Source organism: Gouania willdenowi, chromosome 7 (genome assembly GCF_900634775.1).
Source record: "Gouania willdenowi chromosome 7, fGouWil2.1, whole genome shotgun sequence".
Taxonomy (NCBI): domain Eukaryota; kingdom Metazoa; phylum Chordata; class Actinopteri; order Blenniiformes; family Gobiesocidae; genus Gouania; species Gouania willdenowi.
This window is the reverse complement of record NC_041050.1, coordinates 31822890-31841095: the sequence shown is the minus strand read 5'-3', so window position 1 is coordinate 31841095 and position 18206 is coordinate 31822890. Positions and strand designations below refer to the sequence as shown.

The 18206-nt window shown below is 38.3% G+C and overlaps 1 protein-coding gene across 1 annotated transcript; it reads left to right on the top strand.

Annotated features, from left to right (window-relative positions):
* The first annotated feature begins 10173 nt into the window (after window positions 1-10173).
* On the top strand, window positions 10174-17884 carry gpr61 (G protein-coupled receptor 61). Its single transcript, XM_028452338.1, has 2 exons — window positions 10174-10378; window positions 13605-17884. The coding sequence occupies exon 2, from the start codon at window positions 13838-13840 to the stop codon at window positions 15236-15238; it is 1401 nt and encodes a 466-aa protein (XP_028308139.1). The 5' UTR covers window positions 10174-10378; window positions 13605-13837; the 3' UTR covers window positions 15239-17884.
* Window positions 17885-18206: the final 322 nt, after the last annotated feature.

The window sequence follows — 18206 nt, the reverse complement described above, 5'->3', positions numbered from 1 at the left end:
GCTCAATTTATATTTTGTGCAGCCTTACATTTGACTCTGTTATATCGTGTTGGTTCCTCAATAACCCCACATAGTTTCATCCGGGTCGACTCTGTATTGCACATTTCTTTGCAATTTTTCAAAAAACTGGGGGTGTCCATACATTTGGACCTACTGTATGGTTATTAATGGGAACAGAGATTGAAAACAAGCCTTTAAAGTGTGAATAATCATGGTACCATGATTGGAATCATTGATCCAGAAATTGTTGAGCATTATCAATTGGATTCACCTGATTGTTGTGGTTTTATGCCGTTGTTTCGTTTCTTTTTAATGTTAATTTTAATTTACTTTATTCTATTCTATTCTACTGTTGTATATTTGCACTCTTATCGTACGTTGGCATTTATTTTGTTCTTACTGTGTGCTATTCTACTGTTGCTGCAATGTATGAATTTCCCCTCCGGGAGATCAATAAAGGTCTTTTCTATTCTATTCCAGGTTGTTCTGGTAGGTTATAGTTTAGTCTTTTTCAGTCTGTGTCTGTTTGTCGTTCCATCTTCCACGTCCATCCATCGTTATCCTCACAGCATTAGACAGTAAAGTCAAGTTGTTGATTGCAATATATTTATACATTGTCTTGTTTTAAAAACAGTTTTGAACAGAAGACAGTTTTGAACTTATTGCTGGAACTTGAGACAAGGTTGAGACAGTTAGTTTATGTACCAGAGATGATTAAGTAGGGGCAGATAGAAAAGGAAGGGCTGGGAGGATGATGATGATGATGATTTGCAGAGTGGAGGACATGCAGGCTGTCAGACACGGGTGATTGGAGGAAGATGCATTTACTGTGGCAACCCCTCAAGGGAAAATGTCAAAAGGAGAACATTAAGTTATTTATTTATTATTTATACAGATTTTTTTTTCCCACTCCCCCTTGCAGGTTATGTGCTGCTAAACCTAAGATTAAAAAAACAGCACAGGTGACAAATGAGCTATAGGGATGCTAATGTTTCATGCAGTTATTTTAACGTTGAATGTTTATTGCTTTATAATAGATTGTTTTTCAAATTAAGAGCTCATTTATTTTGTAAAATAGAAACTATCCTCTATGAGATAAGTTAAAAAGAAAGCGTACAGATTAAAGCCACACCTACGTCATCAGTATGATCAAACCCAGAGAAGTGAGTGATGAGCTGAGTGGAGATTGAACGGGACGGGATGGGGATCATTTACAGCAAATACTCATTAGGAGGAAAATCCTTTCAGTGCTAATTGCTGTAGCAGTGACATTATTGACATTCAAACTGAAGCTGGTGTAAGTCAAGCTTCCTGATGTCAGCACATATAGAGTAACGATTATCCTGAAGGAAGTGCATTACTAGAGATGAGGTGTCTGGTCTATGGAGAGTTTTCCTAATAGTATGTGTAAAAAGTGATGACATGGCCATCGTTTATATATATATATATATATATATATATATATATATATATATATATATATATATATATATATATATATATATATATATATATATATATATATATATATATATATATATTAGAGGAGTGACTGCTCAGATCGATTTAAAAAGAAATAAACGACAGCTTTGCAGGCCGGGGGTGGGGGACGGAGGCGGGGGTGTCTATAAATGCCTGGAGCTGTAATCAGATTGCCAGCGTAGTGGATTTGTCAGGCCTTTTAATCAATAATATTTGTTTAATCTGATTAAAACTAAACTCAAATCAAGGCAGGGTGATAAACTATTCCAAAATTGATTAATATTTAAATAAACAAAATAAAAGTAAAAGTTTTGTTAAAATGTAGGAAATATCCATCTATGACTTGTTGTGAGATAACTTTTCATTTGTTCTTTTGCTTGATAGTCATGTTTCTTTGGTGATTCTATTCGTTTTTAATTTTGTCTTCGTCTCCTAGTAATGTATTCCTATCTGCTTCTCCACTTTCCTGTGTGAGAGACAGAGAAGTCCCCTTTTTTCCTCTGGTTTCCACTCAGGTGTGCCTTATTTCACAATTGCCTTTTGTCATCGGCTTGTCAAACTCTAGAGAAACTATGATTAAAAAAATAGAAATAAAAATTCTGAGAGCTTTCAAATGTTTATCAGCAGCTTCACAGAAAACAACTGGTATGAGGATTCATGAGGTTAGTATAAACTCTAACTCTTTACTCCCAACTCTAGGGTTAGGTTCCAAGAAGAGATGCATTGTTTTAGCTGTTTTCACTATAGCATTTTTTATAATGTAACGTATGATAACTTTAATATTGGTTTAAACCACTAAACATTTTCATTGAAGAATCAATAGAAAAAAGGCTTCTATCATGACTTGATTATCTGAGTTCTTGGTTCTCTCCTTTAAGTCTTACGCACACGTCAAGGTTTTCCTGTACTGTGATTGTAAAGCAGAAAAAAAACAACCTTGTGTGATTAAACTAAGAAGCCCTGAGCATTCATTGCTCTCATAACAAACTGTGAACATTTTTCAACACAGTCCACAATCTGCACACAAAGATGACATGTACTTGTAAACTGGTGTCTACTTTCTGTATTGATGATGCATTCCCTGAAAGGACAACGTTTTGTAACAATCAGTAATTGGCAAATGCATCATTCCGATTCAGATTACTCAGAGCTGAATAATAATGAGGCGTAAGTTGTATGAGAATCATTATGTTCTCACAGCGAGGCAAAGAAAAGCATGGCTTTGGGTTGATAACACACGTTGCCTCTTCAGGGTCACGGGATCCGAGTTTCTGCCTCAACTCACAGGAGGTGATTCACACCCTGAACAGGTCACTATACATTATGCTGACATTACGCTGTCGTGAATATGACACGACACCTGTCATTAGCATGAACAAGGTGTCAAGAAGGCTGTCATTGAGTGTCGTTTGTTACCCTGGGCGACCGTGGCTCAGGTGGTAGAGGGTCGTCTTCTGATCGAGAGGTTGGGGGTTTGATCCCAGTACCTGACTGTGTGTCGAAGTGTCCTTGGGCAAGACACTGAACCCTAATTTGCTCCCAGTGGTCGACTAGCGCCTTGCATGGCAGTCCTGTCCCACTGGTGTGTGAATGTGAGAGTGATTGGGTGAATGAGCTGATATGTAAAGCCCTTTGAGACTGCTTCAGTGTGGTGATAAAGCGCTATATAAAATCAAGTCCATTTACCAAGTCCATTTACCCTAATCCCTAACCACTAAAGCCCTCCACCTAACCCAAAAAATGCCAACATAGCTCCAATGGTGTCATAATTTAGTGAAGAACAGCTTAATTACACCTTATTCATGCTAATGACAAGTAATGACAGTGTAATGTCAGCTTTATGTATAAAACTTCCTGTTAAGTGTTACCACATGCACTAAGGCCAATATACACATAATTATATACCCTCAGTGATTTACCAAACTGCTGCTTGACGCTTTAATGGGTGCAGCAAGAAAGGTTTTCCACTATAAATGTAAATTTGCCAATGAAGATTTAGTTCAGAACAAAAATCCAGATAATCTTCTCACCTGAGACTATCAGGAGATATTTTTTCACTGTCAGAATTCCAGGTGCTGCAACAATAAGCGCTTGATGGTTTTGTTTTTTTTTTTTTTACATACTATTAAAGGGATCCTCAACACAAATAACAGACAGCTCCACTGAAACACTATTATTTGTAAACTTTACTTGTGAGAGTGCTAGAGGATTACTTAATAATTTGGATTATATGTAATTAATCCCTGAAATATTGGATTGAAATGCTTTTTCATTGTAGATATAACTTTGGACCAGAAGAGTGATGTGACAACAACATGATTTGCAAACACTGATTGGCTGAAATCTCCAAAATGGCAAGGCCCACACATGTCGAGTGATATTATGATTATTTGGAAGCTTCATGTTGTAAATACAAAGACATTTTTATCAAAATTAGTAAGAAAGTTTCCTCTATTATCCAAAGTGCATCGATGTGATGTTTTTTTTTTTTTTTTTTTTATCCCTTTAAAGATACATTTCTAATCCAAATTAGAATGTTAAATAAATATGTATTAATGTCAGTGCAGTGCTTCTCACTAATGAGATAAATAGGAGGTTGTTTGAAATACTTCAGCTCCAAGTTATTTATGGGGGTTTGACGTCAAGATTAAAGATTGTGTGTGTGTGCCAAATTTGTTCTGGAAAATCACAGAATAAACTGAGTTTCTATTCATTCTCAAAGCTGAGAGCGTCCTCTAGTGGTGATCTTTGAGACCTGAGTTGGTCTTGTATCTATAAACTGAGGATGAATCAACTTATCACGTGTACTGCATGAGCTTCAGAGGGAAAAACCAGTGTCAGACGAAAAAATAAATTAAAAAATCAATAAGAACATAGACTATATGGTTCTAAAAGCACTTTGAGAAGGACTGCATAGACAGTATAATGCTGTCATGCATGCATTGTGTCAGTGGTAATATCTTTTTCTTCAGGTGGATGATGGGAGTGGGGTGGGGTGATGATGGAGACGGGGTGGGGTGAGGGGATGGGTGGGAGGGGGTTCAGGCAGGCGAGGGTGAACTGAAGTCGGGGGTTGCCATGGGAACCATTGTACTTTTCCTCCCTTGTGATTGGTACTGCTGGCATGAGCCAGTATTTGCTATTTCTGTCATTATTATACACACACACACACACAGAGGGGTCACCATCTTTACATCTGGGATGGTTGCACAACAAGTTCCTGGAGCATCATTTGTCTGTGTGAGCTGTGCTTCTGACTGTCATGATAGCATCATGTCATATGAGCAACCACAGACTCTCAGAGGCGCCCAGCATCATTAAACTGTTCATGTTTCAATTATGCACCAAACCAACACTGCAGATTTCTGTCTCTATATATATATATACAGTATGTCTGTAATGATTCACTATCACAGGGAAATGAGGAGGCATATAAAATGAGCAACACATGTATTAACAGTGTGAACTAAAGCAATAAATCGAGAGCTGATCAGGCTTTGCGGAAATTCTTCGTTTTATTCTTTTTTTGTGAATGACTTTTCCATCAAAGTGGGATGATGTGAGCAGCTGATGCTGATCCATAAAAACTCGTTGACAGCGCATTGAAAGCCTAAAATCATTCCACTTTTGGAGTTTATGAGTCAGAAGTGCCATAGAAACATAGAATAAATGATTAATGTCTGGAATAAATAATCCAGATTTTTTTCATTTCAAAGCATATAAAAACGAGTAAAAAGCAAAAAAAAAAGATAACGATATAAAGCAGGAATCAAAGTCAATCAAAAATACAGTAAAATCTCAATTTTCATTGTCATTGACAGGTGATAACAGAATTTTGTCTTTCAGCTTTGCCATGAGACTTATTTGTTTTAATCTTTTTTAGGAACAAAACCTTTTAATTTGGCATCATTAACCAGATTTTAATTAGAGAGGATGAAGGCATCCTCCTCACTATTGGTATCAGTTTTTTTTCTTCTTATGTCGGTCATTAACTCGACAGCAGATTGTATGCGCCGACATCACAAATTTCCCATGATCCTCTCTGATTCGCTAGTTTACGCCATCTTTTATGACAACTTTTATTTACAGCACGGTGTCAACCGTTGAGAAAAGCGCAAAATGGGAATTATGTGCGCAGTTGTTGGGTGTTCTAACAATTCTGCTCGCAACAACGTTTTTTTTTTTTTTTTTTAGTTTTCCGACTGTTAAACAGAAATTGAAGGATTAACTTCTTTGAGCAACACCCATGGCTTAAGTGGGGTCTATTAGACCTCTGAGAATGAGTGACCTCAAATTAAAAACACAAATTTATGAAATAATCATTAAAAATTTGTGAACAATGAAAATGTCATCACGAGTTTCTGTACAGGCACAATGTCTTTATGATTATCATACTCTGTGTCTGGCTATGGTCACGTTTACTTACCCTGGCCAATGTAATTTTCCTTTGTTCGTGAGTCTCTTTAACTACAATATTCCTCACCCAACTCCATCTGTCTCCGTTACAAAACTTGTAGTGAGAACCAAGTTTACAGCAACTTTAACAAATTGCTGTAGAGGTCAACCCCACCGCACTCCTCTATCTTACCGTGATACCTAGCTTTATCTGGAATATTTAATCCTTGATAAATTTGGGAAAAATCACATGAATCTGCCATTGAAGATGTGTTGTTATGCAGCTACATAATAAATGGCGGATCCAAGCAAATTGGAGAGGATATGGGATATGTAGCGTCAGTTGTAAACCACCTATTAAGCTATCAAATCATTCAGAAGCTTCCCAAGATTTATGATTGTACTTCTGTAATTTGTAACTTTTAAACGTTTTAAGTCATTCATATTTTTTTTTTTTTTTTTTTTGTGAAACTGAATTGACTTTTCAGCTCTGATCCCAGTGGACACCTCAAGCTCCTCAAGTTTTTACCTTAAAATCTTTGCGAAAAAATTACAAATCATTCAATTTTATTGCTAATGTTAAACTATTGCTAGGTTAATGCTAGATTAATGTTAATGCCATTCCTAGGTTAATGCTAATGCTAGGATAATGCCAATGCTAGGCTAATGTTAATGCCAGGTTAATGCTAAAGCTAGGAGAATGCTAATGCTAGGTGAATGCTAATGCTAGGTTTGTGCTAATGTTAGATTAATGCTAATGCCAGACTCATGCTAATGCTGGGTCAATTCTAATGCTAGGCTAATGATAATGCTAGCCGATGATGATGTTAATGCTAGCCAATGTTAATGCTAATGCTAAGCCAATGCAGTGCGACGCGGGTCAGCACTTGCATCCTCACTTGCATTTTCTTCAGGAAATGCAAATATCCTAGTTTACTTTTGTGTTCTTATTGTTTGATAAAATGTGCACTAAGCCTTTCTCTGACTAATGAGCTTTCAAAAAACTAAAGAAATATCTAATATAAAATGTTGCACCATTTTCCAATATTGAATGTAGTATGTGTATTTGTATGAATGTAGATTTCATACAAATATTTATGGTGTTTAATGTTTACACAGTGAGTGACAGACCTCAGACCACGTCTGGTCCAAAGGTTTATTGCAAGTTTGCTGAAAGATGCAACTTTAACAATAAGCTCATAGAAGATTTACAGACGAGTTATTAAGATCCAACCAGTGCAGTTCTGATAAATTGTAGAAAAAAAACACTAGCTTAGCGAAATTAGAGACAGAGATGCCATTGAGACAGCTTATGGAATGATGATCAGTGTTGCTCTATAGTCTAGTATTTGTCTCTTGCTTTCTACACTCGTTTTCATGAGTTTGGGAAATGGATTCTACCAGAGAAAGCAGAGGAGCAATCTGGGAACATTACAAATATAAACAGAATTGGGATTTTCTCACAGGACATAGCATGCGTCTTTTTGAAAACTATTTAGGTAATATTGTAAGAAACCAGATGAGAGGTCCTGGATGGATAACTTTAAAGAACAGGTGACTACTTTGTGCACCAAGAGACAAAGACCTACACAGATCTTTGGCTAACGAATGATAACATCAAGCCGGCGGTCATACAGTTCTGTGTAATTCAAAAGAATGCTCTTTGAGAGTTACATTATTGTATGTTTTGTGCATGCTGTTTATGAAGTTTAGATCTTGCACAGGATTGTTGTGTCACAGTCTAAGTATGTGAGTGAACTTTGTGAGTTTTCTGTTGTCTATAAGTCACGTCAGTTTGTTTTCTTTTCTTTCGTGTGGTATGTTGTAGGGGTTTGCATTGCCATGAATCTGACGATACAATTCACGATTTGCATGTCACAATACGATACATCCCAATACTAAACAATTACGATATAAAATCACAATAAATTGCGATATCGATAATTATAAATTTCACCTTTACAAATACAAAATGATATAAAATACAATTTATTTTATTTTTTAAACTTGCCAGACCAAGTGAATGGTAAATGGTAACTAACTGTAATTCAAGTACCAATAACAAAAACAAGTGGTATGTTTGTCAAATTACATTTTTCCACTTTTGCTTTGACAACAGATTCTGATTCTGTTAAGTACTTTAATTCTTAATAAAAAAAATTGGATCAATACCATAATTGTGTGAAATCGTGATTTATCGCCAAATAGTTTTGTTCTTACATCCTGAGTATGTTGTGAGTTTGAGGCCCAGGGGGGTTATTTTATAGACATTTATTTGCTTTAGTTGGGCTTGTTGTGTCATTTATGTTTTGTCAGTTGATATGTTTTTTTTTTTGTTTTTTTTTACTGTTTAGATTAAATTATATTAGATGGACTTTATTAATCCCTTGTGAAGGCTCCATCAGGGAAATTACATTTCCAGCAGCATTACAGAAAAAAATCAAATAGGGTTAAAACAATATATAAATACAAAAATAAAGAATATAGAGAATATAGGGGGGAAAAAAAACAGAATGTACAGAATAAATAGCAAACAAGGTTTGTGCTACAACTACAACTACTGCTGTTTGTGTGTTGGGTAATACTACACACCCAATCTTGTGAGTGCAAAGAAAGTGAATGGTCCATTTTCCTGCTGTTTCCACTCAGGTGTGCCCATGTCTTCTTATTGCCTTTTCTCACTAATTAAAGTGTGCTTGAACAATGAGCGTTGCTGGTCGGTTGTACGTCTCCCACCAGTTTCCAGTCAGACTGCAACTGTTTGTTTTTTTTCCTGGTCGGCTCTTACGGTTAGTTTGATTTTTCAGTGAGAAACTTTAAGTTTTTCACACAATTCAAATATGTCAGATGAAAAGAAGCCCACACACTGCTGACACTCTAGTAAAGTGATATGTGAGTACTCTGTGTGCTAGGCTTGTGTATAAATGTTAATCTGAGCTCATTAACAATAACCACTGGCTCTCTTTCCTTCTCTCAAATCAATAATCCAACCTCGTGAGAAGGCTTTTGTAGGACTGAGCATTGGCGGAAGTTCAGAGCAGGGAGTCCTGAGCACCTGAGCAGTTTATTGTGAGGATATTAGTGGTGTTTATTTGCTTTCTAACCCTTGTGCATTCCTTTAAAATTACATACACTTCTACACTTTGTGTACACAAACGGTCCGTCACATAAAAGTGCAATAAAAATAAGCTGTTTTTATTTATTTATTTTTACTTCCAACGCATCAGATTTTTTCAACTACTTCAGACTTATCCAAATGTATTATACATTTCAAACCTTTTTTATGTTTGTTTGGACTTTTTATCATGAGAACCTCAAATACTGTATTTTCAGCTGGAAAAACACTAAATATGCAGTATTTTCAAAAATGAGGGCCAAAGTGAAATACAGTCATTAATTGATCACAGAATGGAATTTAATGCATTATTATTTTTGGCACAAGGACAGTTTTAAAGAAAAAAAATTACTCTTCTACACCTTGTATATTTTGTAAGATAATAAATCCAGGCCTTCACTGAAATTTCCAAAAAATGTACGTGATTGGTACCTAAAACATATTTTCCCTTTATTTTGCAAGTAAAGGCTTAGATCTATTAAGTATTATAGAAAAAGCATTATAATATGTCATGATTATATGAAAAATATGTGGTTACAATGGGGGTCAATGGGGCAAATTGGGTCACAAGGTTACTCAGTGTCAGTATGATGCATATCTCCTTTTTTATACACTTCCAATACACAGGGCTTTGGAATTAAGCAAATACAAATGTAAAAACAATAGGCAAATATAATTTTCTGGCGATTTGTGTGAAACTTGCCTCTATTCAGCTGCTGATTACGGATGAACGAAACAAGCTATAGAAACAAATTATACAAAATATTCTGTGGGCCTTAAAAAATCAGTGGAAATCATCTAAAACGCCTGGTAATATGGGGTTGGCTGCTCTGAAAATGGCTGGCAGTGAATGAGTTAAAATACAATAAAGTTTGTTTTTGTTTTGGTTTTTTTTACTACTGTACAATACAGTTGTTGGTGAGGCACTAGGACCCAGTGGAGAACAGCGCTGTCTGCACACACTGGATCAGCAGTTTGGCTCAAGGCGAGTCAATTTATGAGTAGAGCACATCTTACAGGGGGTCATTTAAAGTATGTATGCAGAGAAAGGGTCCATGGAGGAGAAAGGAGCCCCCTTCTTATCCAATGATGCGTCTGGAGTCTGTACTGGGGTCCTGAGGTGGAGAGCGCAGGGCGCACAGAGGGGTGCGCTCCGCTCTTGAGGAGGAGGAGGAGGAAAAAGAGGAGGAGGAGGAGGTGGTCAGCGTGATTACGAGGTGAAAAGGATGAGCAGGAGACACCGGAGCGTCCCTCTGCTCTCTCCCACTCTCTGTGACGCGCCGTGTGTCCGTGTGGCGTGGACGAGAGAGGGAGTGCTGGACTGGCATTGCCCACGCACGCACACTGTGGATCAGCACCGGAGGACGCATCCCTGTCCACACCGAGGTATGTCATCATGTTACACACATACATCTGTAGCTCTAGCCACTAACATATATATATATATATATATATAGTGTGTGTGTGTGCATTTATGGTGGAAGTTGGACAGGTGGACCTACATCCTTGGATCTGAGTCAGATCCAAGGTGAAGAGATCTTTATCTGCACATGGAGGGGATAAAAATGCTCCTGTGTCCAACCTAGTCAAATGTGACAAATGTATTCGATGTTTTCCTCCTGTGGTGGACACACACACACACACACACACACACACACACACACACACACACACACACACACACACACACACACACACACACACACACACACACATGCATATGAAAGGAGGATCATATGGTTTTCAGTCAGCAGGCAGTCACACACAAGAGAAGCAGCATGCAGTGCAGCTTTTCATGCTTTAATGTTGACTTGGAGTCCACATGAACATAACCCTGGAGGGACTGAATTATTTGATCAATTACATACAGTGAGAGGAGCTCAAGTGTCTAAATATTTTGAAAACTTTTGTTTCTTGGTTAATGGTTTAATGCTGACATAGATGTCTTTTTAAAACAATCATAACTGATCAAGAATATCAGAAAGTTCTATCTCTGCTGCTCCATCATTTAAAATGTGAAATGAAGGTGAATGTCACCTTTTGACCTGTTAGACGAAGGCCTCATGCTTCTGCCTGTGTCAGTATATTGGGATTGACGTGTGTGCATACATGGGCAGTAAAAGAAGATGAGGTGCCTCACAGGGACAAAGCCACCCACACTTGTGGAATGGAAAAGTTGCACCTGCAGTAGTTGAGTGTATGGAAATGTACCACAGGCTCTGTGCTCTAACCATGTGTGGGGTTGTGACAATAAACACTGGCAAACCCTGCTAGAGGAACACTGGAACCATGGAGTAATCATGTGTTCATTTTATTGACAATAAATAAATAAAAATCATAATCATAGTTTTTAGCGATAACAATTATGTGATCACAACTAGACTATGACCACCTTGTTGACAAAAACTATATCAAAATATAATAATACTGTATTTTTGTTGACTATTAAAAACAAATTAATACATTTGTCACATGGTACAAAATCCAAACAGAACTCATACGCATTGATCACATCATATCAGTGTGTGTATTTACAAACATTTATATCATCCCCTATCACGTTGATCAATGGTAATTTAATCTTTTTTTTTCTTTTTTTAAAAAAATGCATTAACTTGTGTTTTATATTTTTGTCAACTATATCACATTTAGTCAGCTAAAATCTTAGTGTCATTTACTGTAGTTGACTAAAAACTAGTCTGTAACTGAAATAGTCCTGATGCTGAATTTTCACTAAAACTATGAACTATTAACTCTGGAAGTATTTATATGACATTTCGGTTTGTGTTGGAAGATAGAAAAGCTCTGAAAATTTAAATCTCTACATATAGTCTTTCCTATAAATATGAACGTGGTTGTACTGCATTCAATGGCTTCTGTAATGCTGAGTTTGCTTCTTCAGGGGCCAATCTGGGCTTTTTGCCTTTCCCTCAGGTACAGAAATCCTTGAAAACACACTTTTGATGATGTTAAATAAATGTGTTGTAAATGACCCCAGCTACACAGCTAAAGTAAAGTTTGGTGACCTTTTTCCAATTTAATTTCAACATTACACGTGCATTTTGAGTTATAAAAGTTAAAAAGCTTATGCTTTATAAGAGTAAAATAACTTTGAAATACTTCTGGGTGGTAATTTTTGTGATTTATTTTGGTGGCTGTAGTTTTTTTGTATCTCAACAAGGTGATAATTAAACATTATATTTACACCAGCCTCAGAAACCTTGGGGTTGTTTTTGATCAGTCAATGTCTCTGGAGGGTCACTGTCGTCAATTGACTAAAAACTGTTTTTACCACCTGAGAATTATTTCTAAAGTGAGGCATCTATTATCAAAATCAGATCTCAAACTGGTCATACACGCATTTATATCATCACGCATTGACTATTGTAATTCTGTTTTTACTTGTTTTGATAAGTCGACCCTAAACAGACTCCAGATCATTCAGAAAGCTGCTGCCAGACTTTTAACTGGCAGCAGTTAAAAGTCGTGTTGTGCCCCTACACATCAGGGCGAAGCCTTCAGTCTTCAGGTCAGGGTCTCCTAAATACCCCAAAAATGAAATTTAAAACCCGAGGAGACCTGGCGTTCCAGGCTGTGGCCCCCAGACTCTGGAATAACCTGCACCAGTCTCTCCAGGAGCTCAACTGTGTGGACACTTTTAAAAAGACTTCACTTTTCAGAAAAGCTTTTAGTTACTGGATTTAAAATTGTTATTATCCTTTAATGTTGCTGCTCTTATGATGTTTATGCACCTATGTTTTATTATTCTATTATGATGTTGCACTTGTATTTTTGCCACAACTCTGTACAGCACTTTGTGATTTTATCTGCAAAAAGCACTTTATAAATAAATTACTTACAATGTTTTTTCAATGTGATAGCAGCCTGCTTTAAAACCCTCAGTCAGTCTCTTGGCAGGTAGCATCTATAAGAAAATGTGATCATCTTGTTGCTCTGCGTCTCCTTGTCAAAATAAAATCACAAAGTGCTGTACAGAGCAGTGGAGAAATGAATACAGGTGCAAAATCATAATAGAATAATACAAATTTAAATCCAGTTAACTAAAAGCTTTTCTGAAAAGCAAAGTCTTTAAAGTTTGAGATGATGATGGGGAAAGTGTTTGTTTTGAGTGAATGAATGTTCATTATTTTATTTGTTTTTTATTTTATTTTATTAATTATTATTATCTTTAATAATTTTAACTTAGCATTTGGAACTCTCATTGCCATCGTTGCACCTTATCACTAATTTGCACATTCATTCATTTGTTATATTTCTTTGGTTTAATCACTGTATTTGCTGTTGTTGTTTTTAACTTGTAAAGTGTCTTTGAGGCTCTTGAAAAGCACTTTTAAATAAAATGTAGTATTATTATTATTATTATTATTATTATTATTGTTAATTTTTACCTTGTCATTCATTTTACCTTACAACCTTTTTGTGTATTCTTGCTTCTTGTTTTCTGCGTGTGTGTATTATTGCTGTTTTTTAATATGCCGCTCTTTGCCTTTCTAATTACCTCTCAAGGATTAATAATGTTTTTCCTGATTCTGATTCCTTTGCCTGAACCAACAGCACCACATTAAACTGGACCGTGTTTTTCTTGTTTCAGATCATTACCAATGAGCAGCTTCATACTGGAGGGGGAGGAGGCTTCCCATCAAGAACGTGAGTGAAGGCTCGTCGTTGGCACACCTCCGGGCTATGATGGTCAAAGCCTGCACATTGCCAGCTGCTGTGACTGACAGCGCCGCCTGAGCTCCTTACAGGCACCCTACGACAGGGGAGGATGGGTGATGGGCCCGTGAAGTTCAGTGGACTCTCTCCTCTCCGTCCCATCCTCTCATGGAGCGTCCGGTCACACCGAGCCCCGCCTGGAACGTCTCCCTCTCACCAGTTCCCCTGCAGCCAAACATCTCCCACCTGGCCCCGCCCATAACCGGTATTTCAGGTGGGAGGGAAGTCAATCAGTACTTTGCGCTCTGTGCTATGCTCATCATGGATGTGCTGGCTGTGGTGGGGAACCTGGCTGTGATGGTAGTCATCATCAAAACACCTCAACTGCACAAGTTTGCCTTTGTGTTCCACCTGTGTGTGGTGGACCTGCTGGCAGCGCTCGTGCTGATGCCTCTGGGGATGCTGTCGGACCAAATATTAGCAGACGAGGCGCTGTGTCGAAGCTACCTCTGCTTGAGCGTGTGTTTAGTGAGCGCAGCCATCCTCACCATCTGTGCCATCAACGTGGAACGCTACTACTACATCATCCACCCCATGCGTCATGAGGTGAAGATGACGGTGGGCGTGGTGGTCATTGTGCTTGTAGGGATCTGGATTAAAGCGGTGTTTATGTCGTTGCTGCCTCTCCTGGGTTGGATGCTGCAGGGGGGTGCAGGCCCAGCTGTTGGATCTATCATTGGTCAGAGACATTGTTCCCTCCAATGGACTGGAGGCAGGACAACACGTCTCATGTTCATGGTCTTCTTCACATTCATCTATTTTTTGTGCCCCATGCTCATCATCCTGGTGGTCTACTGTAACATGTTTAAGGTGGCCCGTGTCGCAGCAATGCAGCATGGCCCGCCCCCCACTTGGGTGGACACACCCCGACAACGGTCCGAGTCCGTCAGCAGCCACTCAACGATGGCGGCGAGCCTTGGAGGTACAGGAGCGTGCAGCACCCCTCAAAGGACCTTCAGTGGGGGGAAGGCTGCAGCGGTTCTGGTAGCAGTAGGAGGTCAGTTCTTCTGCTGCTGGCTGCCTTATTTCTCCTTCCATTTGTACTCGGCCGTGGTATCGACTTCTCCCACCTCACAGGCCCAGCTGGAGATTGTGGTTACATGGATTGGGTATTTCTGCTTCACCTCTAACCCCTTCTTCTACGGCTGCCTGAACCGACAGATCCGCCAGGAGCTAGGCCGACACCTGGCTTGCCTATTCAAGCGGGCCGGACCCAGAGAAGGGGAGCAGCTGCCAAGCCACGAGGCCTCGATACAGGAAAACTTCTTACAGTTCCTTCAGGGCACTGGGTGCAATCTGGAGCCATGCAACTCTAACCGCAGAGCCAGCCTTGAGGAGCCAGAGACTGGAGGCCTTCAGGAGTCAGCTGTGCAGCAGAACATGCCAGATGACTACCACATCCCAGGGCAGATTCTTGAACAAACCTTAGATCTCATTCAGCAGCAGCAACAGCTGAACAATGAGCTACATGTTTCAGAGAACTGTGGCAAGACTCTATCAGAGCTGTAGCTGCCTTATGCACTGTCTCTGTTATACCATCAGAGGATCTAATAAACATGCTCTGTTTATTCATAAACATATTCATATTCACTCTTCATTTCACAACATGTTTTTGAGCTTGAGTCACCAAAATCCCTTCGTACACCACCAAATGTAGCTTTGTATTCGCTAAATCTAAGTTTTTTGGCTTTAATTATCTAATATATTTTTTCACATCCTACATATGGCATAATTTAACTTACAAAGTCATGACACAGAAGGTTTACATGTTTTTAGATATATGCCAAACTGAGATGGAGGTTAAACAATCAAATTAAACATGACATATTATTATGTAAACATGTCTATCTGAATATTTAAGCCAAACCAAGGGAAATAAACCTATGGACGTATCAGGTAGTGTTCTCGTACCAAGGAGAATCTGATCCTTCACCGAAAGTGTCCATGAAACCTCACCTTGCACAATCATTGTGGTTTTTGACATTTGATAGAAATCACATTATTTGCTTTAATTTCTTTTGCCTGCCACCCTCTTCCCTGAACATCACAAACAACTATCCGCATTCCTACAGACATTCTTTGCATGAAACCCAATAGTTCATTGGTTCATTCATGTTAGTGTTTATAAAGCTTTAAAGTCCTCCCAACAATTCCTTTGATAAGGTTCAATGTTTGAAATCAGGAAAGGTTACTATGGCATTTAGGTGCTAAAAAAAATGTATGCAGAGCTGCCCGTTTGTTGATAAAAGATTGGGGAGCTGCTGTTACTGCTGCAGTCAGTTTGTTTGGTGAGTGAAGAGTAAAAGAGAGAATGAAAATCATCCTCGGTAAGAAATACAGACTATTCCGTCTCTCACTGGAAGAGATTCAATGCCAGCTGCTGCTTTGATATTAGCAATCAACAGGACAACTTTGTATTTTTAGCAGTTGTACAGGAACCCTCTTATCAAGCTTATCTGTTCTTCGTCTTGTGATGATCACCTTCTGACTGAAATCATCTCACACATAGAGACTCGTGATTTCCCTTCCACTCGCTGAAAGAAAAACATTGTGACCACGCAGTAGAATGTTCCCGATAGTGTTCTGTGGAAGTACAATGTTTTTTTAAAAAAAAAAACCCTCCACAGCAGGAGCGCATTGACAGGTTAGCAGTGAGCGTATACAGATTCAGACATCACGCACGATGCCTGTTCTGTTTACAGGTAAACACAGGAGCAGTGCGAGTGCTCCTGTGTTTGTGCAATAAACAAGCAGAGCTGTTGTGGCTACACGCGGCACACAGGTGTGACCACACTTACACATGGAAAGCTTTGCCTTTGGACTCATTTAGCAAGTGATTGAAGGCACTGCTGCTACTTTCTCTCTAGTGGATTACAAACAGGGGTGGACTGGGACCAAAATTCAGCCCTGGAATCTTCTATCCAGACCAGCCCATTACATTATCAGCAGTTATTAAGTCAGGGATGCTCAACATGTAGCTCTTTATGTCTTAATTTGATTTATTTTGCCCTCAGAAAATCTTAAAAGGAGGAAACTCTTAAACCTTCCTTTTTCCCTTTTCTAAAAGTTCTGACACTTTTTTTTTTTTTACAGATTTTAGCTCCTTTTGACAATAAATATCTTTTTTTGTCCATTTTGCAAGTTCTTTTTGACACTTTTATCCAATTTTTGTCCTTTTTTAATTTTTGTTATCCTCTTTTCATTCAAATAAGCTAACTTTTGCCCAATAAAAAACAATTGTTTCTTTCCCCCTACATTTGGCCTATTTTTTCCCACATTTTTGCCCTTTTTCATTATTGTTTGCCACTTTTTTGCTCATTTAAGCTACCATTTGCCATTTCATACCACCTGGTTTCTCTTTATTTGCCCATTTTTTTGCCACTTGACTTCTTTTGGCACATTTTAGTCATTTTTCACTCTTTTCTTAACCTGTTAATATGTCTACCTCCACTGCTCGCCAAAAAAATAAATAAAAACAGGCAGCGGACCGGATTTGCCCACTTCGGGTCGACGGCCCACCGGGACAATGCCCCATATGCCAGATGGTCATTGCACGAGTCACACCAGCAGTGACCGAAGCTCCAAAGAAAAATACACCAAAACCTTCTCTGTCACATAGATCAAACCTGTTTTCTCTGTTGTCTTTTGACATGCCTTGCAGGAGTTGGCATTACAGGACATTCCCCAAGACTCCAGAGGCTAAAAGCTCATCCTCTCAAAGGGGAAAACTTTGGGATAAAATGTGTATTTGGACAGTTTCAAGCCAGGATCTTGGAGAAAGAAATACTTCCATATTTCCCACAGTACTTTTATTCATGGCTGGAACATCTTTCTCTAAAAACACAGGGTAAAAAAAGCAACTAAGCAGTTTTACACACCAGCATAAAACTGCCTGAATTTATTCCACCAGCTTTAAACAGTGCAGACAATCAAATATATTTCCTTGTGGAGTTTCATGTGGCGTTTTAAATATACGACGATACAGATATTGTTACACACTCTTTTGCTTAGTGTACCTACATTGATGGTCATATCATCAGCTGGATTTCCATAACCACAATAGGAAAACTTCTCCGACCAATCACATCAAAAGTTTAAAGCTTTGTTTATGAAATAATCCATTTGTTCCTATAATGGAGGAATATCCTTGTCACAGCGAGCAGCAGGTGACACTGTATGGTTTTTACAGTTTTTGGATAGTTACAGCAGCATTGATTGTAAATAATGGGTTTGGTGAGTGGGTTAATTTCCTTTCTCTCTCTGTTTAAAGATAAAAAGACTGTTTCTCCCTTAGTGAGTTTTTTTTCTTCTTATGACTGTGAACCTGATCGCCTGAATTCATTAAAGACAAAAACTTATAATAAAGTAGAGTGTTGTGATTGCTGTGTAATATATTTAAACAGTAAATGAGTTTGAGGAATGATTTATCACTTTCTCTGTGTGTGTGTGTGTGTGTGTGCATAGCATGCACGTGTAA

What these genes read in the sequence shown, in the direction of transcription:
- gpr61 (XM_028452338.1), top strand. Translation starts at nt 13,838, where the DNA reads ATGGAGCGTCCGGTCACACCGAGCCCCGCCTGGAACGTCTCCCTCTCA.